We start from the raw sequence: 26,293 nt of genomic DNA, 5'->3' as shown, positions 1-26,293 counted from the left end.
AGTGGCTGCATAAAGTAGGGGGCAAGTCTCCATTGACCTCCGCTTAGGAAGCTACCATCATCAAAGCACGACCTCTGACCTTCTCCGCCTTCATCATTAGAGCAAAAACTCCAACCTTCGTTATCGAAGATATATATATTGACCTTCGCAAAAAAAGAGACATATATATTGAAGCCGAAGACAATCATAACATATAGATTTAGTTGTTATATAGTTAGTTCCATGTCATGTACATGCTATTTCCTCCCCTTTTCCCACTAGGTTTTTGGGATGGAGTTTTTTAGCGAGGTGTAGACACAAAGATGGTCATGAGTTTGTCGTGGCTAAAGAGTCATATGCTTAGGCCTTTTTTCTATGTTGTAGCAACTAAGTCTTGTTGTAGCAATCAAAACCTAGTGACCAAGGGGCTAGTGATGGGGTGTAGCATGGCCTACTATACTACCCCTCCTTGAAAAAAAGACCCAAATTGTAATGACTAAGGATCTAAATGTAATTTATAAACTAAAGTAGATAGGAAGGAAGATTGTTCCCCCACCTCCCCAATAAATAAAGCCAAAAGGTTAGAGACATTACCCTTTTATCACAACACTCCCTCTATCATGAATGGGCTTGTCCCAACATACTTCATATCCTACACATAATTATTATTCTATATGTGTAGTAAAAAAACTTTATAAGTTATTATGGTTGCGTAGTCTTTTCCCGTGTGATGTACGGGCTCGGGACTCATATATTTAAGATGTACCTTTTATGCATGTATGGTTCATGATACACATACATTTAAGATGCACGTATGGTTCGGGACACACTTATGTGGTTAAACTATAGTTTGGTCTACCCGATAACTCTTGTGTTGTGATAGTCACGCTAACTAATTTTGTTATTTATGTAGGTGTGTATATGCTTTTAATTTATGTGTGTTCTAAGATATTTCATTACATGAAAAACTCTTTAAAAAGAATTTCCTACGATTTAAATGAGATGAAAAATAATCAAATCCACATATTGGACTTAGCAAGATTAATTCAAAGATAATAGAAAAATTCTACGATAAGGGCATCACATGATCCCACCTACATGTGCTCTACAATCACTTTCACAATTAGATCATGTCCACAAGAATTGCTATCTAAAGGCTATTATTATTTTTAGTTAATACTCTAGAAAACTAGTCTTGGAGACTAGCTAATGCGATTTTATCCTATTCGATAGCTACTGACATGTTTGTATTGCTCCAAATTCCATTCTTTTCTCTTGAAATATAGCTAATTTGTTAGAATATGTTGGATTATGGAGAAAGAAATTTTATATAACTAAATGAATATATAAAAAATGAAATTTAGAATATCTTTTGGAGATGCTCTTAAGCACTTTTACTCATTCACCCACCGTGATACGGCATGAACAAAATACTTGCAGTGTCAATGCCACCAAAGACTCCACAGAGAAACAGTTGCTATATTAACGACGAAGAGCTTGTGGTAATGAGTCCATCTAAATTTAAGCCTTAACACTTGCAAATTGCAACAGTTAAAACTAGTTGACGCTACCAAAATTTACCTCTGCAACCACTGAGTGAAGCAGAAAAACATTATTACAGGATACACCGTCCTATTTTATTATATCTCATGCTCCTAGCCTACAAATTGCCTTAGCAATTGTTGGACTCCATCATCAGATTGATAATAGTACACGATGACGGCAGCCAGCAAGGCTAGGACTGCTGCGGAAATGTACTTCCAGTTTAGCATCGTCGGCTCAATAGCTCGCACTGTCTCAGGTGTGCTCCAGGCACCAGATTCATCATCCTCTGCAATCACCTCATCAGCTTCCACCTCCTCTTGTGTAGTGTTACTAGCTCGCTTCGCCTTTATAATTTATCAGAAAAAAATGAGGGCACTCAGAGGTTAGGTGGTAGACCAATAATGAGACAATCTTTTATTTTCCAATAGCAATGCCAAAACCTAAGTTAATCACAACTTCCATAACAAAAAACAATATACTCAAAGTAGAACTGACCTTGGTTTGTTGTGAAGAACTTGAAGTTGCTTTCTCTGTTACTTGACTGAGCCTAAGTTCACCTTCAGTTGTGGTAACATTCTTGCACAACAATGTATGTTCCCTAACATTTTCTTTGCATTTTTGAGCCAACATTCTGTTCTTTTTTGTCAGTGTAACAATCTGTACAACACAGACAATAAGGAGTGGTTCAAAAACTGCCATAACAATTTATAGACTCCCAAAGTACACATTGCAACAGCAGAAACTATAGAAGATATACATTCAATATCCATCAAAATTTAGTGGCTCATTGCATTATCTTACACCAAAAGAATACCCAAAAATAGGGTGGAAAGCAGCAGGAGCAAACTTTCAGTGTGAAAAAACAGAGAAGGAAATGATGGTCAAAACAGAGAAGGAAACGAGGGTCAAATAATAAAATATGATTTCACAGTTGCATATTAACCATAACTCAACTCATAAGCTGGGCAAATGATCACTTTGAAAAAGCAGGCAGTTCAATTCAAATATTACTTGATAGATTTAATTATTAACTGTACTATCCCTTACTTAATTAAGTAATTATAATCTCGTCAGATTGAGCTAATTGTAATCATATCTTCAATCATGACATATTTCTTCTGTGTTAGGTGAAATACAATTAAAATAATCATTATGTACTGCCACCCATTTGGTTAAATCTAATCATTTCATACCAGACTCATTAATATCATTAAAGCAATCATTCAACTTCTATACTTTGTATATGCTTGTGTTTCGGAGTAAAGTTGCTTTGTATAACATCCAAATTACATACATACACCGATATACAAACAAAAGGAAAGGTGATATATAATAAACTATTGTAAATAAGAACATTCATACCTGAACATGAAGGCGTTCTCTTTCCAAGGCAAGTTTTGCAACCAAGTCCATGATAGTTTTAGTTTTACTAGTAATGTCTTTTGCACTGGACACCTTTAGTTGGTTAGCTTCATGCAATGAGTTTTCTAGACTTTCTACTCGACCTCTCAGAAACGATAGCTCTTCACCAAGTTCTAAATTAGTATCTGTCAGCAATGAACATTTTGATTCAGCACTCTCAGCCCTGGTTTCAGCTTTCAAGTACTTTTCCTTCAGATCTCCAATCAACAGTTCCATATCAGACATGGATGATCTTAACATACCCTGCTGTTCAACAATAGCATCAACTGATGCTCTTGCATGCTCTAATTGAGTGTCTGATTCCTTAAGTTTTGTCTCCAATAAGCCAGCCCTATCTGACCCCTGACTTTTAAGAGAGTTCAATGCCCCATTAAGCTGAACATTTGTTTGAGTGAGCTGTGTACACCTTATTTCGGCATTTTGTGTTCTACTTTCTGCATTGGTAATGGCAAGTTTAAGATCATTGATAATATTCCCGAATGTGCTTATCTTAGACTGCGCCGTATCCTGCTCTTCTTCAGTTGCCCCTCTTGACAGAGATGATTGCTGCGGTTCAGAGCCAGAGTCCCTCAACAATTCCTCCAGCTGCTGAACCTTATTCCACAAAGTCAAGAACTCAGGAGGTGATAGCACCTGCATCTGCACAGGCTCCTGACTAGCATTGTTGTCACCATCTTCAAGCACTGTCTCCCTGGTGCTCTTGTTGGTACTTAGTTTCTTCAAGTTTTCCTCTTCATTTGATTTAAGATCACCTTCCCTGCCAATTGAAGCACTTAAATAGAACTGGGTGGTATTAAGTTTGCCAACGAGTTCCTTTGAAGTTCCAAGAAGCAATTGGGAAGCATTTTCTGCCGAGAACATTCTTTCATAAAGCTCTTTGATGGATTCCTCCAAGAAACATGATCCTTGTTCTGCATGGTGCAGCTTCATTTTAAGGTCTTCCACAACAGAATGCGAATCACATAGCTTATTTTCAAGATCTAGTTTACTTGCTATCGATTGTTGTAACATCTGCAGTATATTTCTCTGATCCTCGGCCTGCATAGCAGTGTGACCTGACATATGACCATTTTCATATCCCATAACCTCACTATTTCCTGTAAGAATTTTTTTTTGCAGTAGTTAGGAAATGTGCTTGATCAACATTCAACGTTAGATTAGTAGTAGTACCTAAAACGAATGTTTTGAGCATACTTTGTTTACCATGTGAAGGTTGTATGGCCTTCTCAAAGGTTGCAAGCTGTGTTCTGATATCAGAAATTTGATCTTGCATCTGCTTCAAGGACTCCTTCCGCGTGCACAGCTTGTCGCTCACTCTGCTCCCAGGTTCTTCCCCCAAAGCCTTGGTTTCAGCATCGCCAATATCTGTTTGAATAGAGACAGCTAGCTTCTCCAACTCACTGACTTCTGAATCTACAATACTGTGCAGGACATCAAATTCGAAAGCCTTGTCAACTAATTCGGCTGAAATGGAATGAGGGTCCCGCATGAGAGGCTCGATATCAGAGGCTTGGCGAGCGATCTCCATGACCAGCATGTCTAGATTGAGCAGCTTCTCAGTTCCAAATGCGATGTCATGGTACACTCTTTCCACAATTGCCTCGGCACTAACCGCTGCAACTCCTTTGCCTCCTTGTGTTGGGCTGTTTTCATGAAAATAATCGTCGATGTTGTGGAAATTCATAGGTCTGACTTTCTGTAACCTGACGGGTAGGGTGAATACAGGAACGGATTAATAAGCGAAGTCAAGTAATCAACAGATAAGTAAGACTAGTTTGCGTGAAGAAACTAGAATGAAACATGATGCTAAGTGTGAATGAACCCTAAACCCTCTCAGGAGAGCTGGGTTTTCGCCAGCAGTTGTACTTGAAGATGAACTTTTCTAATGGCTTTGTATTCTAAAAAGCATGACATCATACATTTTTTTTTTAAAAAAAAAAGGAGATGGACAGAAGGTCTGAATATGAACAATGAAAAAGGAAACAAGCGGTACGGCTTACGTAGAATAGAATGGTATATGGATATTAATTAATATAGGATGGGTTATTGTCTTGAATCCCCCTCTCCCTCTGGATGAGTAATCATGGCAGGGCAACAAAGGCAGGTCGGGACACGAATCAGTGAGGAGGGATGGTAACTCGTGCGGCGTAGATGAAGCGCGAGAGAAGAGGAGGGGGAAGGGCGATGGCTCCTGTTACCTTGGCTGGAGTTCGGGTGCCGCCGCTGCGGATGGGGGAGCGCTGCAGCCGCGGTGGTGCTAGGGTTGTGGCTGCGGCGGGATGGGATGGGATGGGATGGGAGGGGAGGGGATGATTCGCCGGCCTGGGCGTGGCGGCGACGGGAGGCTCGGAGAAGAACGTTGGGCCGAGCCGGGGGCGGGGGTTGATGTGGCGCGGACGTGGCCCTCGTGCTCTGCACCATTTTTTTTTCCTCGTGCACAACGGGCGTTTCGAGCAGGCAGGCACATCTCCAAGACAAACATGTGCGTGCAGGGGGACGCGTGATAGGAACCACGTCAGGATCAGGGAGATCAAACATTATTTGCCGGAGCTTATCGATCGAATCTGTAAGTCATTAACAACAAATCAGCCAATAATATTTTTTATTATAACTTATCAGCTAAATAAATAATTTGGCCATCTCCTCGAGAGGCCGCCGGCGTCCAATCTCAGGCGATTCCTTGGGAGGCAGCGGGCCGCGCCGCAGCCGCTTCATTGCACAACTCGTCCATGTACCTCGTGGTCTAGATGACCGTCGCTTCATTGTAGAGTATATATATTGGGGAAGGCCTAGACTGGATTTGTACTCGTCTACGGAGTTTTTTTAAAAAAACTTTTGCATTTTTTGCTTCAAGCCTAATAATGCAATCATGAAATCATCATCTCATAATAAATATACTGAACAACCGGCATCATATAAAAAGAAAAGTAAAACAAAATTTGCAATAAATTTAATTTCCAAATCACGCATGAACAAAAAAAGGAAGAAGAAGAAGAAAAAAACATGTACTGCTGTTTATTGTTCTGCTGCGTCATCACGCTTACACTAGGAACACGGTATCCATCCATCCTTCCTTCCCAAACAAAAACATCAAAACTACACGGTCGGACCAACCAAAAGAAACCTACCATACAATGGCTGCTGCTTAACTGGAGCCCCCATTTTGTTGTTGCGTTGCTAAAGTCAGAAGAATCTCATCTTGTTTCTCTCCACCTACAACTCTCCTATCGACAATCCACCATGTCAAGGGCTGCTGCTGCTGCTGCTTCTTGTTCGCAACCAACAGGAAGGATAAACCGCCGCCTCTCTACTGTGCCAGTCTGATCCTACGCTGCTCTGCTCAACTGCTCATCGCGCGAGACATTGCCGCTATCACCTTCTCCCTCGTTTGCTGCTCAGCGCCAGGACACTTGATGATGAAAGAATGCACCACTGTCCCGTTGTTGTTGCCCGTCACCTTTGACTCGCCTACGCGGACTTCTGCCTCTTCAAAGGCTTGGAATACCTTCCTGACTGGATGGTTATCCATTGGAGACATCACTCGAACAAGAACCTCGTCCTGCACCACCTGGATGTCCACCTCCGGCCTAGGCGCCCGCTCCCTTGGGTCCACCATACCGGACTCCAAGAGCCTTTCTCTCTCTGACTCCATCTCTTTGAGCTTCTTCTGGAGGTCAGTGATGTACGTTATCGCATCGCCCAGTAGGGACGCCTTGTCCATTTTCGATATGTTCGGCACAACAGCTCTAAGTGCATAGAACCGCTGGTTGAGCTTCTCCCTCCTCTGGCGCTCAGCCTCGACATGATTAAGTGGTTCTTCCCTCCCGTTTGCAGGTTTTCTTCCCCTCTTCCTTGGCCGTCGGTCCTCTATAACAGGTGGTGGCCCTTCCTCTTTGCACAAGCCATCCACCTCTGCACTCTCCCCATCCAGGACTGCTGCTGCCCTTGTAACCAACACACCAGGCTTGGAACTGCTCCCCGCGCTAAAGTCAATTTGCCTAGGTACCTGTGGCTGCATCGGCTGCTGGTTCACTAGCTGCGGTGTTTTCTGAACAACCGGCAATTTCTGAAGCTGCAGTTTCTGAAGCTGAGGCGCCTTTTGAAGCTGAAACTGTGCTGCGCTAGGGCTGTCCACTGCTCCGTTGTTGCGGTGTGCAGCCTCGTTGCTCACAATCAACACGCCATTGCCAAACTTCTGCTGATGAGAATTCAACCCACGAGCCTGACTCCAGGTGAAATTCTGCAATCCTTTCTGTACATTCGGTAGCAATGAGGTCCCACCAGCAGCACTCCTCTGCTCCCATGTCCTTTCATCTACCTTAGATACACCAACCGCCGGCCCAACTGAAGGCCGGCCAAGGTTCAAATCCTTCCCAAAAATCTTCGCCAAACTGGGCGACCTTTCAGGAGGAGCAGGACCATTTCCCTCGTGTCTCTGTACTGCAGTCTTATTACCACTTGTCCCTGCAAATACAGAGCGTATGGACTGGATAGTATCAGAACTCTCAGCTATGTGCTGCATTGAGCCCAGTTCAAGCACACCGCTCTCAAATGGCACCAAAACGATAGTCCTAAATCCTGCCGCATTTGCAAGGAACCCCCGGTAACAGTAGTTGGCCGGGAATACCTTGCGCTCACTATTGGGAACCCAGAGGGGGATGCCTGCTGCAAATGCTTGGCCAGGGCCACCAGTGCGACGGGGAAAAGCAAAGTACATAGATGCCAGAAAGAACATCTCTGTATCTGTGACCTGATCAATACCAGGGGCATAATCCTCCTCATCAGCAACCCCAAATGCAATGTGCAACCGCTGCAGCACACGTTTGCGCATCCTCTGCTTGGTATCATCGCTGCCTGCAGAAGCAGCAGCTCCCACCTCTCCATCTCGGGGCTCACGGCAGCTGCCATCCCCCCATCCAAGGACGAGATCACCAGACTTTGTGCGCGAGAGCTGCCAGAAGATGGCATAGTTCCAACCAGTGCCAGGGCTCTCGGATTCGACAAGCTCCTGGAGTTTGTTCTGCAAGTCATCCGGCAAAGACGCAGCGACAAGGCCCTCGGATATGGCACCACCTCCTTTCGTTAAATATGCAAAGGCATCTGCTCCAAGCACCGCAGCGCCAAGAGCTCGGTCCTCCTCTGTCCACATACCACCAGTTCCTCTCCCTCCCATGGCACCATCGTCCTCAAGCTCCATCTTCATTACCATAATACCTACTCAAAATGGACAAAATTGATGTCATGAGAGAGTTGAGAAAAGCAACCCATGCGAGTGTACGGTAGCCAAACATGGAAATAAAGTTTTGGGCAAATACAGGCAATAAATATGTTCGTATTTGTGAATATAACAAAAGAATCAGTAAACAGTCGCCATCTAGCTACCAAGGCATACTGAACTGCATCAAAAGCGGTAAGAAAAAGTTTGCAGGCACACTTGGTTGTGAACACCCCTCCCGAACGCAGGAAGTTAATGATTCAACAAGTCAGCAGTGTCCAGTGCAAGTTCCATTGAAGACTAAGTGAAAATGGGATCTTTGAAATCCAATACAGCTGATACATGTGATTGGCATGTGAGGCCAGGGTGACACACACACACTAGGTATGATGGATATGGACAGAGTACACAAAATATATTTATGTATATTACTCCTACCAAGGACATATGAAATGGAAAATTGGAAATATTATGTAATATAATAGCCGAGTGAAAGAACATAAGACGCCCGCCAGCTGTATGTTTTAACTACCCCCGACACTTGATCTCATGGTGCGTTGAAGGCGAGTGCGTGATGGAATTCTAGCAACCCAAATCTGAGCCCTAATTAAAAGGAGCATGGCGTGAACAGTGTGTCGTGATGGCGAGGACACGGGGAGATGATTCCGATCACGCCCACCAGATTCCTGCCCAATCGAAGTCCCCAACCCTCCGCAGCCAACCGCGCAAATCAGCCGGGGCCATCCACCGAACCCAGCAGCACGGCGAGCAATCAGAATCGCATTCCGAACACGAGGCAGGGGCGGCGGGGCATCGTCAGGCAGACCTAGTACTGTAGTAGCGAACAGGTAGTGGGAGGTGCGGCAACGAAATTAAATGAAAGGGAAGGAGGAGAGGAGAGGCGTGGTCACCAGAGTGAGGGCCCTGCGGCGGGATCGAGGCGGAGGCCGCGGAATCCAGCGCGGCGGGCGGGAGAGGGGCGGAAATCCGAGCCGCGGGGCCCGGATCTCTCTCTCTCTCTCTCTCGCTCTTTCTTCTGTGTGTGTCGTGCGCCGAAGGTGGTCGACCAGCGGAGGTGTCCGGTCCGGCGAGCGGAGAGAGCGTAGCGGCGGCGGTGGGGTGGGGAGGAATTTGTGTGGTGCGCGAGGGGATTTCGGGGTGGGGAGACCTGACCTCGCGCGCGCCGTGCCGCTGTGCTGCGACTACTGCTGCCTCCTGCCTTGGGCGAGCGAGAAATCGGAAAATGGAATGGAATGGGCGGAGGAGGAAGGGCTCCCCTTTTCTACCGGATCCGAGACCCAGCCAGCCGACAGCTCGTTACCCGTCGGCTGCCTGGCTCTGTCTGCTTCACGAACCACCCTCTCACATCGCACTGCTTCCCTCGGCTGGGCTCGGGCTGTAGCCGCCCAGGAGCGAGTGAGCCACAGGCTCGGACGCGTGAGGTTGCACGTGCAGGCCACGCCTGCCGGAAGGGAGGGATCGGGAGAAGGAAGCCATTCACATTCAGGTCAGGGGGGGCTCGTGACGCCACGTGACCCGTGCGCCCGCCCGAGGCGCACCTGCACTGCCGCCTACGCAACTCACCGACGTGTGGGGCTTTGGTCCCCGTGGTCCCCGACTCTCAGCCACGTCTGGGCTGTGCGTACTTGCGTGCACGGGAACAGCTGCGGGCGAACGAGACGAGGTGGTGGTGGGGGTGGTGGTGGGAAACGTGAACTCTATTTAAGGAAAACGTGAGGCGCTTGACACGTTTTATCGAAAAAAAAATGAATTTATTATTATAATAGGCGCGCTCGCTAGCCCCGTGACAGAGGCGGCACATAGGTCACTGACACGGCGGACCCTGATCCGTGGGCGCTCACCTGTCGGCGTGGGAAGTAGGCAGTTGTCGGTGAGTGTAACGGCGCCCGAGGATTAGATTAGCCGGGTAAAATTACACAAAAAGCCTAGGCAAGGCATCATCAGAGGCTAACCGCCCTAAAAGGCGTGCACCGTGTGCCACTGCCACGGGGAACCAGAGGACCTCTGCAGTTGGATAAATCAACTTTTCTCTACCGTCATCATCTTAGCCGTGTATTTCGAATCCAAAACGCTAGAACTAGACTGACTAACGATGCAAGCCTTCAGCGGGCCCCTCAGCCCAGCCACGCGAAGGACCTGGGCGACTCGTACCTGGACTCCGCCACCGACCACCGCTGACCACTGTTGTTGCTGATCACCGCTAGATCGGCATGATGATCTCGCTCGCCGTGTAGGCGACAAGCTTGGAGCTGAAGATGAGATGTCGGCGATGACGTCGGCCTCGTCCTTGACAGCCGGTCGCCGGAGGCCGCCAGAACAGCACATCGAAGGTCCTTGACAGCCGGTCGCCGGAGTCTGTGATGCAGGCAGCTGTGTGGCGGCGGTGACGAGCACAGAGACTGCAGAGTCAGACGCGGTGAGGACCAACTTGTTTATTAGCGGCACCTCGGCGGCGAGCACTTGAGCTAAAGCATCTTGCGCAGCGGCGACGCTGTTCATTGGCTCGATGGAGCTCGAGTACGTGACGAAGCGAACGGGCGAAAAGCAGACGGGCGGTGCCTGGAAAAAGATAGCAACCATAGCTCTTCCAGTTCCAGGCAACGTCGTTGTTGGGCCGAGGCCCAGTGCGTGAAGGGGTGCAGTGCCTGGAGCAGTATCTTGGGGATGTATGAAAAAGCCTTATTCTTTTCTTGCTAATAAACAATGTATTCCTATGTGACTTTATCTCTATTCGTTTGAGTTTATCGGTTAAAATTAGCCGATATAGAATAGTATTTTTCTCTCGCAGCAAATCAGCATTAGCGTCAATACCAACCAAAAAAACAGCCACCCGATAAGAGCCAAGTGTTCTTCATGACGTGCCGATGTCTATGTGCAACAAATTAAATCGGCTTTAACTCACCGCTGACGTTGTTTGTTGTTATCCTCCATACTATTTTTGTTGTTTTCTTCTTTTTATGAGCACAAGTAAATTAAACGTGATGACATGGTTTGTTAGATTGCCTTTTATTTGGCTAATAAGTAGACTATATAACCTTTCATCAATGTAATGCATCTCTAGCGCTCTCATGGATAACATGGCTAGTGTGTTGTGCATGGATGATATGCCTTGTCTTTACATGAGCCAGCGCAGGGGATTTCATCATCATCATAAGAGCCTTATTAGTATATGTTTACTTATTGTAGAATGTAATGTATATATTGTCTTTACATATATTTATTTAGTTTACACGCCAACTTGGAGCACTCACGTGGGGTGTGGTAGCTCTCTCGCCGTGACGCGACATGGTGCAGCCCCGCGCCGTGACGCTTGTGTTCTCCTGAATTGGAAAGGAAGTGCTGAAATTGGAAGGAAGCTACTAGCTTTATTTTTAGACCAGGGACTCTTCCTATACCCAGAATTTGTGCAAACAGACCCTTACGTTACGCTATGTATTGTCAATCATGGGACTCCATCTCTACCTTGTTGATTAAAGTGTTTTTTTTTTGTATTTTTCTCCCATTGATAGATAGATATACATGATGACCTGGGTCATTAGATTGTTTGTTGCTTTCCTTAACTAATAAAGTAGCTTTTCTAACAACTCATCATCGGTTACTAGTGGGGTGCTATGCATGGTGAGCAAGTTACTTTTTTAGCAAAATGGTGAGCAAAAGTTACTTGTGGTTCAATACATGGTACCCAATCACTCCATTTAAATGGGATATTATTGAGTGAGTTATTATTGAGTTAATTAACATGACAATTGGTTTAGTTCCTAAAGAAAACGGTGGTGGTGCTATTCATGAACATTTCAGTAGTACTTTCGTTGATTAGACAGAAAGAAAGGAATTGATAGAACCTTAGCTTTGATAACTCTAAATACACCATATGGAAATTTTAGCTAACAAGGTTGTTTGTCATGCTAAGTGAAACATATAGCTACTTGAGCAAGTATAAGAAAGACTAGCAATATTAACTTACTTCTTTTTGTTGAATTTATGAGATGAGCTGCCCTTTCCTTGCAAAACTTCCATCGTAGAGCAAATATCATGGATCCACCGTACCAAGGATATGACAACAACTATTGATATTAGTACATACACACCACATATACTCATGTGAAACATGGATAAGAGTAGGCATATCTAGCTATATGGTTGAGATGAGGTGCTTCCATGAAAGAAATCATTTGAGACAGACAATCATGTGGTAATTTTACAAGCACATATATGGAGACTAATAATATATAAGATTATCAAACCAAAGAGGCATAGTAACAAGATGAACATGGCTTATTGACACACATCACCTTATTCATAGCCTTCAGGTTGCTCGCACGATTGATAAATATAATAGATCCCCTCTATCTTCATGAGAAATAAGAGTTGAATTGAACCAAGAATTGAGTACCACAACTGAAAAAGTATGACATAAACCTCAATGGATTCAACAAGAGCTTCTAACTTTCTCTTAACACAAAAAGGGCTTATCGAAAATGGATGACATATTTCAGATAACTATAGCTCTCTTCACTGATTCCTTTACAAAATTCTAATACTAACCCACTAAGCCTCTTTTATACTAGAGGGTGATGGCGTGACGCATACGGTGACATATTTACGTTATAAAGTTCTATGTGAGTCACGAGTGGTGTGCCTATTATTACAAATGTTTCGTGTAAGGAAAGTAAATATAGCGAGACCACTTCTTATTCATTCCTCGCGAACGGTACATTGTTTCGATAGATTTCCATCTAGGGAACGAGTTGCCCATACAAAATGACATAAATCTATGTTGATAATACATAGTTTGTGGCTTTGAATAAATAGTATAATTTTCCTAAGGAACTCCAGAGGAGGGGGGCGAAAGGTCCTAATATGGCTAGAGGGGGGGTGAATAGCCTATTTAAAAATCTACAAACTCACTTAGAGCAAGAGGTTAGTAAATAACAAAGCGAAGCTTTTTGCTCTAGCTCTAAAGGGGTGTTTGCAAGCCACCTATCCAATAATTTTAGTTGATATAATCACTAGGCACACAAGAGCTATGTCACTACTTACACTAGAAAGCTACCTAAAGTTTCTATACAAGTAAGTAAGCTACTGTAGTTTGCAGGAATGTAAATGAGATGGTTTGAACTTTATACCGCCGTGTAGAGGGGATGAACCAATCAATAATATGAAGTCCAATCACCGGGAGAAATCCAATGAACAATCACAATGGAGACACACAATTTTTCTCCCGAGGTTCACGTGCTTGCCGGCACGCTACGTCCCCGTTGTGTCGACCAACACTTGGTGGTTCGGTGGCTAAGAGGTGTAGCACGAACCTCGTCCTCACTAGGACACCACAAGAACCTACCCACAAGTGAGGTAACTCAATGACACGAGCAATCCACTAGAGTTACCTTTCGGCTCTCCGCCGGGGAAGGTACAAGACCCCTCACAATCACCGGGAGATGGCCACGAACAATCACCAACTCGTGCCAAAGCTCCTCCGCTGCTCCAAGCCGTCTAGGTGGCGGCAACCACCAAGAGTAACAAGAAAAACCGCAGCTAGAACGATCCCCAAGTGCCACTAGATGCAATCACTCAAGCAAATGCACTTGGAATCACTCCCAATCTCACAAAGATGTTTAATCTATGAAGGAGATGAGTGGGAGGTGTTTGCTTAGGCTCACTAGGATGTCAAGTATGTTAGAATGCCAAGAGTGTGAGCCCCAAGCCGGCCAAACACGTATTTATAGCCCTTCAAACAAATAGAGCCGTTGGCTCTTTCACTGGGTCTAACTCGGGGTCACCGGACGCTCTTAAAGGGGCACCAGACGCTCAACACCAGCGTCCGGTGCTCCAACGTCAGCCGCGTGTCAGAGTCTAACGGTAACCTGCAGAGCACCGGACGCTTGAGCAAGTTAGCACCGGACGCGTCCGATGCACACCGGACTCATGCGCAGAGAGCTTCGCAAACTCGCAAGGTCACCGGACGCGAGCCACCGGACGCACCCTGAGCGTCCGGTGCTCACCGGACTCATGCGCAGAGAGGTTTGCAAAACCTCCTCACACCGGACGCACACCACCGGACGCTCCAAGCTGCGTCCGGTGCCTATCGTCCGGTGTCTTACCCTAGCTGGGCCAGGCAGCCTGCGCACCGGACGCTCAGACACAGCGTCCGGTGCCTCTGAGCCAGCGTCCGGTGAGTGTTCCTCAGCGAGAAACACTCCCGCGACTTCTCCAAAACTCCCACCGGCGCAATAGAAAATATGCACTTCATTTTCTCGAAAAGCGCCGAATCCCGCCTCGCAAGCTCGGCGGGAGAGGGAGAGAGGAACCCATCCTCTCTCTACCCTTCAAACTCCACCTCCTTCTCAAAGTGTGCCAACACCACGAAGTGTGTACCAACAAGTGTGCACGTGTGTTAGCATTTTCACAAACATTTTCTTCGAAGGAGTTAAGTTAGCTCACTAGGTTCTAAATGCATGCACATAAATAATGACACCTAGTGGCACTTGATAACCGCTTAGCCAAAGAATTCCCCTCTTTATAGTACGGCTATCTATCCTAAATGTGATCACACCCTCTATGGTGTCTTGATCACTAAAACCAAAACCCTAAGCAATACCTTTGCCTTGATCTCCATAGGGTTTTGTTTTTCTCTTTCTTCTTTTCAAGTTGAGCACTTGATCACCTTGTGGTCATCACCATCATCACCATGACCACCACTTGCTCCTTTACTTGGCATGTACCAACCTCATTAAGTCTACACACTTAGCATAGAGGTTAGTACTAGGGTTTCATCAATTATCCAAAACCAAACTAGGGCTTTCAGGGGGTTACCTCTTTAAGAATTTAGGATGTTCCTATTTCTTTGTTAAGAATATTACCGACTTATAAAGCAACGGATTTGTATGATAAATTAGTTTACTAGTGTTATCCCATGTAGCACTAGAGGAGTGATTGAGTTTATCATCAAAGCTACTCTTTATGTCTAACCCCAATACTTGAGTTTATTTCAAAAACACATGTTACCTTGCAAACAAGGATCCAAGTCATTCAAGGGCAAGACACTTGTGCCCATTCACCTTGTGACTAACTCCAGCGAATACAACTGTAAAACACATGATAGCCACAACACTTGTCTTTGCTGGTCATTAAAACCCAAAATGTCACCAATTTTAGGGCCTGTGTTCAATCTTCCTCCTTTTTTGACAATTGATGACAACACACGTTTCTAATAGATCAAAATTGTGAACTGAACCACTCATGGGCATGAAAAGAACATGAGCGATTTATAAGTGTGCTCTAAACTTAAGCACTTGTTTTGATTAAGATTTAAGAGAAAACCCATGAAACAAGTGTCATGACAAGAGAGACACGATGAAGCTTTAAGGAGTCACTTGCCACACAAAACCAAATGGGTTAGTTTAAGTCATACAAAAGTAGTAGAAAGATTAAGTACATGACCAATGTGCAATTCAAAGAAGAACCAAGGGCCCTAGCTAGACATGCTCATTGCCTCCAAATTCTTACACCGTCACTCCCATGTTGGCATCAAAGTAGCAAATACAAATCAACTCTACACATTCTTGAGCGATGCCTCAAATTATCAGGCCAATAAAACAGTTAAAATAATTCAATGGTTGTTTCATGGACTCATCAATCATCAGCGTTGTGCTTAAGCTTTGCTCTGAACCTGGACCCACTGGATAGTTCATAGAATCATGGTTGAGCAACATGCAACCTAACTACCTAAGGGCCTTGACACGCAACAAAGCTATGAGCTTACCATTTGTTCTGATCTCTCGTTGGCCTTGGCAGGAGTGTCCATAATTAGTGAAAGCATTCAACAGGCCACAAGCAGTTAGGCAGAATAGATACGTGACTAAACAAAGATGACTATGATAAAACACCAGCTAGAGCAAGTTGATTTCTAACTAAAGGAGCATGGTAATGCTTAGTGCACCAATGCATTGCATAATTGAGTGAGTTTTAACTGATGACAAATGTAGCAGGGTCACGGATATGATTATTTTTTTCCTCTCAAACAAACAAGCATGATGATTAATCTATCACCCATTGAAGGAAAAAACTTGTAGTGGGTTCTGGATTCTCCTGAAAAGAGGACCGGTCCAACCTATAGAAACTAACTATAATCAAGAGTTCATCTAGTGCTTTATCATGAGACCATAATGGTGCCTGTCAGGCTTGCATATTACATCCAAAGAGAAGAGGTGACATACCTGTTGGGTGCTCATCGCCATCAAGCGGCTGCCATCCTATGGTGGCAGCAGCGTCCAGCGGGAGCATCTGGCAGTGGCACGTTCGGATTGATGATGCAGGAGCAGTTCAACGTCATCACCAGGTTAGTTCATGGAGGCGGCGACAACGTCTGATGGCGTGATGGCAGCGGCTAGAGCATTCAGTGATGTCTCCTTTGTCCCTAAGAGCAGTACCCACGCTGCCATCTCCTTTGTCCCTAATATGCTTCCTTACCATACAAGGGCGCATGATTTAGGGAGGAATGGTGCTCGGTTGGACATGCAGTAGAGGAGGGCTTGATTCAGTGCAAGGAGGAGGAGATCTAGTGGCGTTGATGACTACTCACCACTCTCTCGGTCTCACAAAGATGGACCGACGGGGCGTGGCGGTGGCATGACAGGCCCGCGCGAAGATCGGCGGCGGCAAGGGGCAGAGCAGCAGCGTCGCCCGATAGAAGGCCGAGGCAGCAGCGTCGAGAGCAGGTCAAGGCAGCAGGTGGGGGTTTCTATACCTTTTTTTTTGCAATGATACTATTCGAGCGCTCGTCCCATCCGGATGTCGCGCACCTAGGCCTACGACCCAATAGAACAACGCGACGAACAAAACGAGGACATCCGCATCGATTCCTCCGACCTTGCACATTTCCACTGCGCTACTCTCATCTAAATATGCGCTTCAACCTTCTTCTTCCTCCTGTTCTCCCACTCTCTACTTTTTCTCATGCGCGTTGTGCCTCTCTCTCTCAACGCCCTCCACGCTATGACAGCTGGCGAGCTGTGCCTCCCTCCATCCATGCCATCGGTGGACAAGCTGTGCCTCTTTCTCTCCGCACCCCTTGAGCTCTATGCCACCAAAGTAGGGGTGACGGTGGCAATTTTCTGGCAAGTCGTGTGGCTCTCTCCCTCCTTGCCTCTCTCTCCCTTGCGTTCCGACGAGGTAGGTGAGGTCATTGTCTGGATCTTAACCTTCTTCTTCCTCCTTCTTCTCCTTCTTCTCCTCCTCCTTTAGATCTAAGTTCTCCTTCCCCTCCGCCGTCGTCTATCCTGAGAGCACAAGCGCCGGCCTCCTTCCCTTCTTCCCACTGGCGAAGCCTTCTGGAGGCAAAGCTGGACTGTTGCCCCCTACTCTAAATAATTTTCTAAAGCTGGCTATAACTAGTTTATTTAACATAAGACCTTAGGCATTTACTCATTCATAATCAATCACATAGTTTATGTTTAGCCCCCTTTTAATTTTACGTCAGGCTCCGCCACTGCTTCTTCCTCCCGCGGAGCCTGGGTATCCTCGTTCCAGATGCCGCGCTGGCTAGCTAGGCGCCTTGGGGGCATTATGCGCCTTGCCTGCTGGTGACCCAGAGGCCGGTTTCCCATGCGTTACCTGTGTGGTGCTCGAGCCTTGCAGCACGCGGCCACTGCCATCGAGGTCCGCAACTCTTTTTGTTGTGGTGAGACTTCACTGGATGGTCCTCAACATCGAGCTCTAGCTGCCTAGGAGTATGGAGGCCATCAAGCTTGGACTGCGAACGAAAATGGAGGCTGCTGCAATTGAAAGCACTGTGTTCTGTTGTGCTTGTACTGTGTTCTATGAATTGTGCCGTTGCTCACAGTTGTGCAGTAACTGAATAGGAAGCACAAGTTTTAGCAATTTGTAGAGGTAGGTAGCAAAAGTGCTAGCAAATAACACGAAAAGCAGATCAAATTGTACGTATACTCTCTCCATACCCATAAAGAAGGTCGTTCTGGACAAAGTTTAGGTCAAACATTGGAAATATAAAATCATGAATAACTTTGTTGTTGAATTTAGAAATGTGAAAACCATATGAATAGATTTGTCTTGAAAATACTTTCATAAAAGTATACATATACCATTTTTAAATTATAAAGATAATGGTATATGTATACTTTCATAAAAACAAGGAGTCAAAGTTAGACTTTGGAGACCATGTTGTTGTCCTAAACAACTTTCTTTATTTCTTTATGGGTATGGAGGAACTATATTGTCTTCTGGAATATTGACTGAATAAAGAAAAGGCATTGCTGATTTTTTTGAACTTCAGAGGCTACACAGAACAGCTAAACTTCGGAGATTGCATAGAATGTAAATAGACTAAAATGTTATTACACTTGAACTGTCAACAAAGTAGTAGGTAGGGGGGACAATTTGCGCTGCTAGACCATCAGATGCCTCTTTTATACAGTTCCCTGAACGTTTTCATGTTCCTTCCATCATCAGATGCTGCCTCAACTGTCATCAGAAACTGCAAGATACCGCGCCAAAAACAAGAAGGACCGACCAACGCCTGACGGGCCGTGTTGCTGGGCCGGAACCGGAAGGACGTGCAGCGGCTGGGCTCGGCTGGTCCGTTGGATGCTAGGAAACGGCGGGGATGGGGCTGCAGTTGTGAGAGGCGTTCCGTTTCACGCTTTTCAGGAGTAGAGACTGGTGCCGACGACTGGGCGGCCGCCACCGCCGCCGCGCCGCCCCCCGCCCTACACCAGGTGCCGAGGCCTCCATCTTCGTGACCTTCGTCCGCGGCGAGCACCCACCAGGTACGCCCACCCCTCTTGTCTTCGTTCCTTCTGTGCGAAACCGAGCATCCAAACCCTAGCTTTGTCTCCCGTCGTTCCTGCCGTGCGAACCCAAACCCTAGCTATGTGTATTCGGATCGGATCGGATCTGATCCAGTTCCAAGTGTAGTATATATGTATGCCTAAAAACTTGTTTCTGTTGCAAAAATATTGGGTGTGCATATGGACACCCATGCCCTTCCCTGGGTCCGCCCTGGCCGTCGTACCTCATTTTACACACTAACATTGCTACTTGTTTGTCGACTAGGAGAAGGCATGGCTTCACGCATGACGCCTTCCAAGAGGCCGTTTCAGAAAAATTCTTCAGACTACAATGGCCGGGGCAAGTGGCAGAAGACAAAGCATTCTTCTCCACACAAGTCTCAGTTCAAAATTGAGCCTGGTGTTCCCTTTTTTCGTATTCTCTGCCCAGCTTCAAAATCTGGTAATGTAATTGGCAAAGGAGGTGCCATTATTGCAAAGATACGGGAAGAAACCAGGATGAGAATCAGGGTTGATAGAGCAGCCCCCGGCTGCGATGAGAGAGTTATTTTTATAACTGCTGTTGACAAGGATGAAGAAGCTAGCAGCGAACGAGGCGTAGAGAATGACCGAGGTGTTGCTGCTTCTACTGGTGCTGGCCATGATAGGGATGGAGATAACAGCAAGGAGGGAAATGATGATCCAGAGGGAAACAACAGCAAGGAACAGAATGATGATTCGGAGAAAGGAAACGGTAAGGAAGAAGAAGACGGTTTGGAGAAAGACCACAGTACTGAAGAAAAGGATGATTCAGAGAAAGACCACATTAGGGAAGAGAAGGATCATTCAGAGAAAGAACATGATAAGGAAGAAAAGGATGATCCTTTTGTTGCAAAAGTTGCAGAGTCAGAACCAGAGAGGGTAATACCATCGGCACTAAAGGCCATTTCGCTTGTCTTTGATAGGATTTTTGCAGCTGGAGATAATAATGAAACTGGGAATGCGTCTGCTGCAAGCACTCCTGTTTCTTTGCGATTGTTGGTGCTGTACAGCCAAGCAGGTTGGCTCTTGGGTAAGGGTGGTAGTGTGATTAAGCAAATGTCAGCTGATAACGGCTGTGAAATCCGTGTTTTGAGAGACAACCTTCCATCATGTGCATTATTGAATGACAAACTTTGCCAGGTATAGTTTTCAGCACTGGATTTCATTGCCATGCTCCATATGGTTGTCTCTTGTAACTTTGATTTGATCATGCTGTAAGGTCTCATTCTTTTTTGTAAATACTCACTTTTGCTCTTGGTGTTTGTTGATATATCATTCATACAGATCACTGGAGAGATTGACTCAGTAAGGAAAGGTCTCAATGCTGTATCTGAATTGCTCTTAGCTCATCCACCCAAGGAAACTGATGCAGTTTCTGGTGTTCATTCTTCTGGATCATCATCACGTTCTTTGTTCAACCAGTCTGATGGTCTTCCTTCAGGAATGCAATCTAACTTCCATATCCCTTTGCAAGGACCATCCCAAGCCAATGGACCTTTTGATATCATTGATCTTCAACCTCCGATACATGGCCATGCCTCAGTGCCTATAGAATCCCTCTCCTTTAGGATGCTGTGTCCACAAGACAAGGTTGGCAGTATAATAGGCAAGGGTGGAAATATTGTTAAAACTATTCAAAAGGATACGGGCTGTGAAATTAAAGTTCTTGACACTGTTCCAAAATCAGAAGATCGCATCATAAGTATATCTGGACCTGCGGTAACCACTTTCACTATCTCTTGTTGCAAATGATTGTATTAGATTTTCATCTGTTCACATTTAATGCATTTTCCATCTTCTTACTGGGAAAATGGCATTCGGCTGAGCCTTACGCTTTATTTTGTGACTCCATCCATTATTTCTAGAGGTTTAAATTTTGTGGTTCCATTTAGTGTTAGTGCAATGTTGATACATTTTTGCATGCTCTATTTACAAATTTCCCTCTTGGGACTACTGTATGGGATACCTTTACTAGAAATGGGAAGACTTTTTTTTTTGCAATTCTTTCTTGCTTAGCTAAGTTATTATTTTGTTTTTAATTTGACTCTTGAGAGGTATAATTCATTTGGTGACTCTTTCTTTCTTTCTTCTTTCTCTCTCTTTCTTCTTCTTTTTGCAATTCTAGCGACTTAAAAAAATTTATACGATTTCCATGGACTTAACTGTTAGTATCTCATTATTGTATATGAAGTTTAGGAGGAGAGAATAGTCAGTGATGACTGATGTATCTATTTGCCTTTGCATCTGTTCAGCATCCGAGTGATGGAATTTCCCCTGCACAGAATGCCATTCTGCATGTGCAGCGTAAAATTATGTTACCTACCTCTGATAAGAAGGAAGGTCCTGCAATATGTAGGCTGATCGTTTCAGCAAACCAAGTTGGTTGTGTTCTCGGCAAAGGTGGTAGTATCATAGCTGAAATGAGGAAGCTGTCAGGAGCATTTATAATAGTGTTGAGCAAAGACAAGATTCCAAGGGGTGTCCCAGAGCATGATGAAGTTGTTCAGGTCTGTTTTTGTTGTATTGTATCCAAGAATTGTCAAAGTAACTGTTGAAAGAAAGTATCCGTTCCTTTATCTGCTTTACCTTTAGTTATTTTTGGCTTACTATCTGCAAATTGCTATTTTTTAGATAAGCGGGAGTTGTGAAGCTATTCAAGAAGCTCTAATGCAGATTACTGCTAGGCTTCGCAACCACCTTTTCCGGGTGGACAGAATGCCTGCAATGGGGCCTAATATGCGGCCACCTTTTGGTTTGTTAGATTCTCAGTTTGGTCCATTTGCGGGAAACCATGAATCTCCATCCCTGTTTCATAAAGATTTTATGGGACGGCCATTGGATGGGATCTCTGCTCCTTGGACAGTGAAGGTACCAAACCAACTGACCACTACTGCTTGAGCTTGTGGCATGATGCATCATCCTATAGACTTCCACGCTCCTTAAGATTCTTATTCTGATGCAATTCTGGCCCAAATTTTGCAGGGCATGCGTGATCTCAGCGATCCATTGTCAATATCTGATATACCTGGAGCAGGGCATAGAGAAGCTGGTGGATTTTCTGGGTTTGTTTGTTCTCTCACATTTTCTTTTTCTCGGGGTATGCTCTTCTTAATCAATAACTTAATGAAACATTGTGTTTAAACCTGATAAATTGACTTTGCAGTCCTGGTCAGCCATCTATGATGCCAAACTTGACTGCAGAGGTCTTAGTTCCAAGATTAATTATCCCTGCTCTCTGTAGTGAGGATGGAGGTTGTTTGGATAGGATTCGTGAGGTATGTATCCAACTAGTGTTTTGTGTATTGTGTCCAACTGTTAGCTTGACAATCGTGCTTGACCTATTAATTCTGTGCAGTTTTCTGAAGCTAAGATAACTGTTGCTGAACCTATAGCCGATGCAATGGACATTCCTGTTTTGATATCTGGCACACCAGACCAGATGCATGCAGCCCGAAGTCTTGTTCAAGCATTTGTCATGAGCGAATCATTTGCCCCATAATATGTCCAGAGGTGACGACACATCACTTTCTAATATTTTATTTGTTTATTTCTAGCATAATAATATATTTTTTTTATCTTCAGATTTCTGGTAATTGTGTAGGCAGTATGTGGCTTCATGTTTGTGAATGTGTCCCTGTTTGAAGAGTGGCATATGCTCCAAGAGGCTAATTAGGCTGAATATAGAGACTAGAGTCCCAGTCTGTTGGGAGAATATTTATAGGTTGTTGCAAAATCTTCCAAACTCATCACCTGATTTGAGATATGGAGCAACATTTTGAGTAGCAGCAGAAATGTGTTGCTTATGCAAGCAGTACTGTTGGACCCGAAAAGGGCTTCTATCTAACATTTTTGTACTGATGTTGTGAGATATCACCATTATCTGTATTTCCAGCCGGGCTTATTATATCTGTATTTCAGCAACACAGCAGTGCATAATAGTGGCAACGGAGGTTTTGTGCTGGTGCCGCGTCTATGGTATTCATACACATAATTTCAAACCTCTCGTCTCTATATTCAAACTTTGATTGTGATGATACTGATACAAGTAGCCGCCATATTTCTGTTTGCAAAAGGAAAAAAGAAAAAGGAAAAATGGAAAGGGGGTCAAACTTGTTGCAGCCAGAAATAACAACTGGTGGCCTGAAATGAATGCAAGGAAGGCAAGCAATTGCACGGCCATGTATGGATGGATATATGGTGGGCAAGGCAGTCACTTGTCACAGGCTGCATCAGTGTTCACTGATGCTGACCTCACTTTGGGTCCTTCTGTTGGTCTGCTTTCACAGTATATCATTTAGGCTGTGAATCGAACGGATTCCTATCTAGCTGTCTGGGAAGGGAATTGGATTGGAGCAGTCCCTGTGAAAATTTAAGCCTTAAGACGTTGGGATTACATACAGCTATGTTCTGTTTGATGCATGAATTCGTTACCTTATGTGAATTCTTCCTTTTTGAAGAAAAAAAAGCTGGTGAATTTTGCGGAAATCTGGTAATAGATGATTTACTTTAAAGTAGTCCATGGAGGTTGACACTTGACAGATGCGTGCATTTTCCAAATCCAAATCCAAATCCCAAGCATCGATCGTCATCATCATCTTATCAGAGAGCAAGGGGCAGCCACTCAAAAACTCTGCTGAGCTGCACTTCTTCCCTCCACAACCTTGCTCTTCCTTGTTGTCTGCTCCACATCCGCAGAGCGAGCGAGGTAGCTAGACCGCCATGGGGTGCGCGAGCTCCAAGGCTGGCGACGACGTCGCGGTGGCCGACGTCTACCGCCCGCCGCCCACCAGCGTCTCCCTCTTCGACATCACCGCCGTCGAGGAGCCTTGGCTCATCGCCAAGCAGAGCAAAGCCGCTGATGATGACGACGACGACGAGGATGAAGAGACGACGACCGATGACGAAGAAGAGGACGACGACGAGAAGCTGCAGCCCGCCGCCAAGACCGTCGTGCCGCTCCCGCTCCTCGACAAGCTCGAGGGCTACGAGCTCGCCCCGGCGTCGTGGTCCGAGGTCAGCAAGGCCCTGGAGGACATGAAGCCCGTCCTCGACTCCAAGCCGCCGCCTGCTCCTGTTGCTCTCAAGAAGAAGAAAAAGAACAAGACCAAGAAGAAGAAGAAGAAGCAGCAGCAGCCACAACAGCCGACGACGACGACGACGACGGCGGCGCCGCCGCCCGTGGTGCCTGCTGCCACGGACGGCGACGCTACTGGCAAGAAGGCGCCGTCGCCGTCGTCCCTCGGCGACCTTCCAGACATCAGCAGCAGCAAGCCCGCGCCGCCGGAGCTCGCGGGACGGCGCGTCGTGAAGGACAACCCGTTCCTGATGCGCGACCGCGAGAGCAAGGGCGACGGCAGTACCGTGGCGCCGCGGTGGAAGCGGCGGGACCCGTTCGAGGGATGCCCCGAGCGGCGGCCTCCGGGCGCGACGGGCGGCGGCGTGGTGCTGTACACGACGACGCTCCGCGGCGTGCGTCGCACGTTCGAGGACTGCGAGCGCACGCGGGAGGCGGTGGAGGCGTGCGCGGCGGCGGCGGGCGTGGCGGCCGTGGACGAGCGCGACGTGTCGCTGCACGGGGAGTACCTCCGCGAGCTGCGGGAGCTGGTGCCCGCCGGCGACGGCGAGGGCGAGGGCGCTGCCGCCGCGCCGCCGCGGCTCTTCGTGATGGGCCGATACGTGGGCGGCGCCGACGAGTGCGAAAGGCTGGCCGAGTCAGGGAAGCTGCGGGAGATGATGCGGTGGGTCAAGGCCCGTGGCGAGGCGTGCGCGGCCAAGGACGGCCGCGGCTGCGAGGGCTGCGGCGGCGCAAGGTTCGTGCCGTGCTGGGAGTGCGGCGGCAGCTGCAAGGTGGTGGCGGCGGACGGAGGGACGCCGACCACCACGGAGAGGTGCGGCAAGTGCAACGAGAACGGGCTCATGATGTGCCCCATCTGCCACTGATTGCATTTGCATTGCATGCTCATTTAGATCGTTTACTTTGCATTAATTGGATCCGATGCAAGTACAGTAGCATATAGTATACGTTTTGTTCAATTATTATTTACGATCGTTCCATTATATATATATGTTGTACACGTACGATGTGTAAAATCTTGTGTGTTGTACGGTGATACATATACTGTAGTTGAAACTTGAAAGAGAGTGAGAATAAAGAGTGAATACATGCATGTTTGTTGCAATATATGGTTGTAATGAAGGTTGATGAATTCGTTCAAATCTGATCTCTGCATTGTACTATTGTTTCTATATATATGTCAACGGCTGGGCTCATCATATGTCTACGCATGCATGTATGCAATGCAACTAAACTATGCATAAGGTGGTGTAGCTTGTGCATTGTCCAACTTACTAGCTATACGATTTCAGACTGTAGTTAGGAAATTTTGAAAGTGTTGAGGTTGTGCTGTGTGCAAACGGAGGCAGTGAGCAGAGTAACCACATACACCCCTGTTTGCTTGAACTTATTAACAACACTATTTTTTAGCCGTTTTTCTCTCGTAACAAATCACTTAAACTTATCAACATCTGTGCTTTCTGCCTTTCTCTCAGCGCCCACGCCAACTTAATGTAGCAGACTGCAAACACTTGACAGAACCACCTACTCATCCGTTGGCACTTGGCAGAAAGCGAACATCAACAAGCAGAGTAGCAGACTGCAAACGCTTGACTTAGGCTAGACAAACATGCATGTTTATTGAGCTTGTGTATTTATGAGTTAAATCTCTTGTTAGTTATATGTCGGTATTAGACCCGGCGCGGATGGTATACACATTTTGACAGACTCTCTAGGTACGTACGGTGTCAAAATTAACCACATCAGCCACTGCCGTCTCTACCAGCAACCAAACCTTGCCTCTAAATTAAACAGTGAACAACTTGTCGGAAGAACTGATCGCTGGGAAGAGCCTATACATGTCCTCACTACAGCCTCTAAAACACTCAGGATTTAGAGAAGTGAGGGACAGATGCAGCAGCAACAATGTGCCGGAGCTCAAGCTCCCTTCTTACTGCCGTGAGATTGTGAGAAGCATGGAGCATCTACTATAGGTTTAGAAGGTGTAGCTAAATGTATAAAATATGAAGGAGAAGTATAGTTTTCTAGCTCCACCCTTGAAAGGAGAGGAAGAGGGGAATTTAAGTACTCCCTCTGTTCCAAATTACAAGATATTTCAAAAATTTGGAGAGTCAGACAATCTTAAGTTTGACTAAAATTATAAAGATCTATAACATCAAATAAGTATCCTATATAAAAATATAATTAATTGAGGAATTTTAATGATATCAA

General features: G+C 45.8%; 4 protein-coding genes across 11 annotated transcripts; 2 read left to right on the top strand and 2 right to left on the bottom strand.

Annotated features, from left to right (window-relative positions):
• Positions 1,436–5,722, bottom strand: LOC8077552 (WPP domain-interacting tail-anchored protein 1). Of its 5 annotated transcripts, none has more exons than XM_021456464.1 (5): positions 4,947–5,136; positions 4,117–4,649; positions 2,887–4,043; positions 2,020–2,181; positions 1,436–1,868 (listed from the first exon to the last, which is right to left on the bottom strand). In XM_021456464.1, exons 2-5 carry the CDS (start codon positions 4,628–4,630, stop codon positions 1,635–1,637), a joined length of 2,067 nt encoding a protein of 688 aa, XP_021312139.1. In that variant the 5' UTR covers positions 4,631–4,649; positions 4,947–5,136; the 3' UTR covers positions 1,436–1,634. The 5 variants fall into 5 exon arrangements, with proteins under 5 accessions (XP_021312139.1, XP_021312138.1, XP_021312141.1 ...); XM_021456463.1 differs by lacking the exon at positions 4,947–5,136 and adding an exon at positions 5,145–5,722 and having other exon boundaries at positions 1,439–1,868; XM_021456466.1 differs by lacking the exon at positions 4,947–5,136 and adding an exon at positions 5,145–5,722 and having other exon boundaries at positions 1,439–1,868; positions 4,141–4,649.
• On the bottom strand, positions 5,863–12,666 carry LOC8078088 (transcription factor bHLH13). 2 transcript variants are annotated; one of them, XM_021456468.1, is made up of 2 exons: positions 12,147–12,666; positions 5,863–8,160 (listed from the first exon to the last, which is right to left on the bottom strand). In XM_021456468.1, the coding sequence occupies exons 1-2, from the start codon at positions 12,214–12,216 to the stop codon at positions 6,287–6,289; spliced, it is 1,944 nt and encodes a 647-aa protein (XP_021312143.1). In that variant the 5' UTR covers positions 12,217–12,666; the 3' UTR covers positions 5,863–6,286. The 2 variants fall into 2 exon arrangements, with proteins under 2 accessions (XP_021312143.1, XP_002454874.1); XM_002454829.2 differs by lacking the exon at positions 12,147–12,666 and adding an exon at positions 9,073–9,427.
• Positions 18,803–22,968, top strand: LOC8078086 (KH domain-containing protein HEN4). 3 transcript variants are annotated; one of them, XM_021456084.1, is made up of 9 exons: positions 18,804–18,966; positions 19,253–20,148; positions 20,293–20,727; positions 21,261–21,515; positions 21,640–21,876; positions 21,991–22,070; positions 22,172–22,283; positions 22,364–22,518; positions 22,610–22,968. In XM_021456084.1, the coding sequence occupies exons 2-8, from the start codon at positions 19,261–19,263 to the stop codon at positions 22,505–22,507; spliced, it is 2,151 nt and encodes a 716-aa protein (XP_021311759.1). In that variant the 5' UTR covers positions 18,804–18,966; positions 19,253–19,260; the 3' UTR covers positions 22,508–22,518; positions 22,610–22,968. The 3 variants fall into 3 exon arrangements, 2 of the variants coding, with proteins under 2 accessions (XP_021311759.1, XP_002457055.1); XM_002457010.2 differs by having other exon boundaries at positions 18,805–18,966; positions 22,591–22,968; XR_002451079.1 differs by lacking the exon at positions 22,610–22,968 and having other exon boundaries at positions 18,803–18,966; positions 21,991–22,105; positions 22,364–22,503.
• On the top strand, positions 23,126–25,231 carry LOC8078085. The gene has a single exon (XM_002457009.2). The coding sequence runs from the start codon at positions 23,728–23,730 to the stop codon at positions 24,946–24,948; it is 1,221 nt and encodes a 406-aa protein (XP_002457054.2). The 5' UTR covers positions 23,126–23,727; the 3' UTR covers positions 24,949–25,231.

Source organism: Sorghum bicolor, chromosome 3, assembly GCF_000003195.3.
Source record: "Sorghum bicolor cultivar BTx623 chromosome 3, Sorghum_bicolor_NCBIv3, whole genome shotgun sequence".
Classification (NCBI taxonomy): Eukaryota; Viridiplantae; Streptophyta; class Magnoliopsida; order Poales; family Poaceae; genus Sorghum; species Sorghum bicolor.
This window is presented reverse-complemented; position numbering and strand designations above follow the sequence as displayed.

Coding starts and splice junctions, on each gene's coding strand:
- LOC8077552 (XM_021456463.1), bottom strand. CDS start 4,630: ATGAATTTCCACAACATCGACGATTATTTTCATGAAAACAGCCCAACA. Junction 2,182..2,886: donor GAGAACGCCTTCATGTTCAG/GTATGAATGTTC, acceptor TGTGTTGTACAG/ATTGTTACACTGACAAAAAA. Junction 1,869..2,019: donor GTTCTTCACAACAAACCAAG/GTCAGTTCTACT, acceptor TAAATTATAAAG/GCGAAGCGAGCTAGTAACAC.
- LOC8078088 (XM_021456468.1), bottom strand. CDS start 12,216: ATGATATTTGCTCTACGATGGAAGTTTTGCAAGGAAAGGGCAGCTCAT. Junction 8,161..12,146: donor CATAAATTCAACAAAAAGAA/GTAAGTTAATAT, acceptor CATTTTGAGTAG/GTATTATGGTAATGAAGATG.
- LOC8078086 (XM_021456084.1), top strand. CDS start 19,261: ATGGCTTCACGCATGACGCCTTCCAAGAGGCCGTTTCAGAAAAATTCT. Junction 21,877..21,990: donor CTGCTCCTTGGACAGTGAAG/GTACCAAACCAA, acceptor CAAATTTTGCAG/GGCATGCGTGATCTCAGCGA. Junction 22,284..22,363: donor GTTTGGATAGGATTCGTGAG/GTATGTATCCAA, acceptor AATTCTGTGCAG/TTTTCTGAAGCTAAGATAAC.
- LOC8078085 (XM_002457009.2), top strand. CDS start 23,728: ATGGGGTGCGCGAGCTCCAAGGCTGGCGACGACGTCGCGGTGGCCGAC.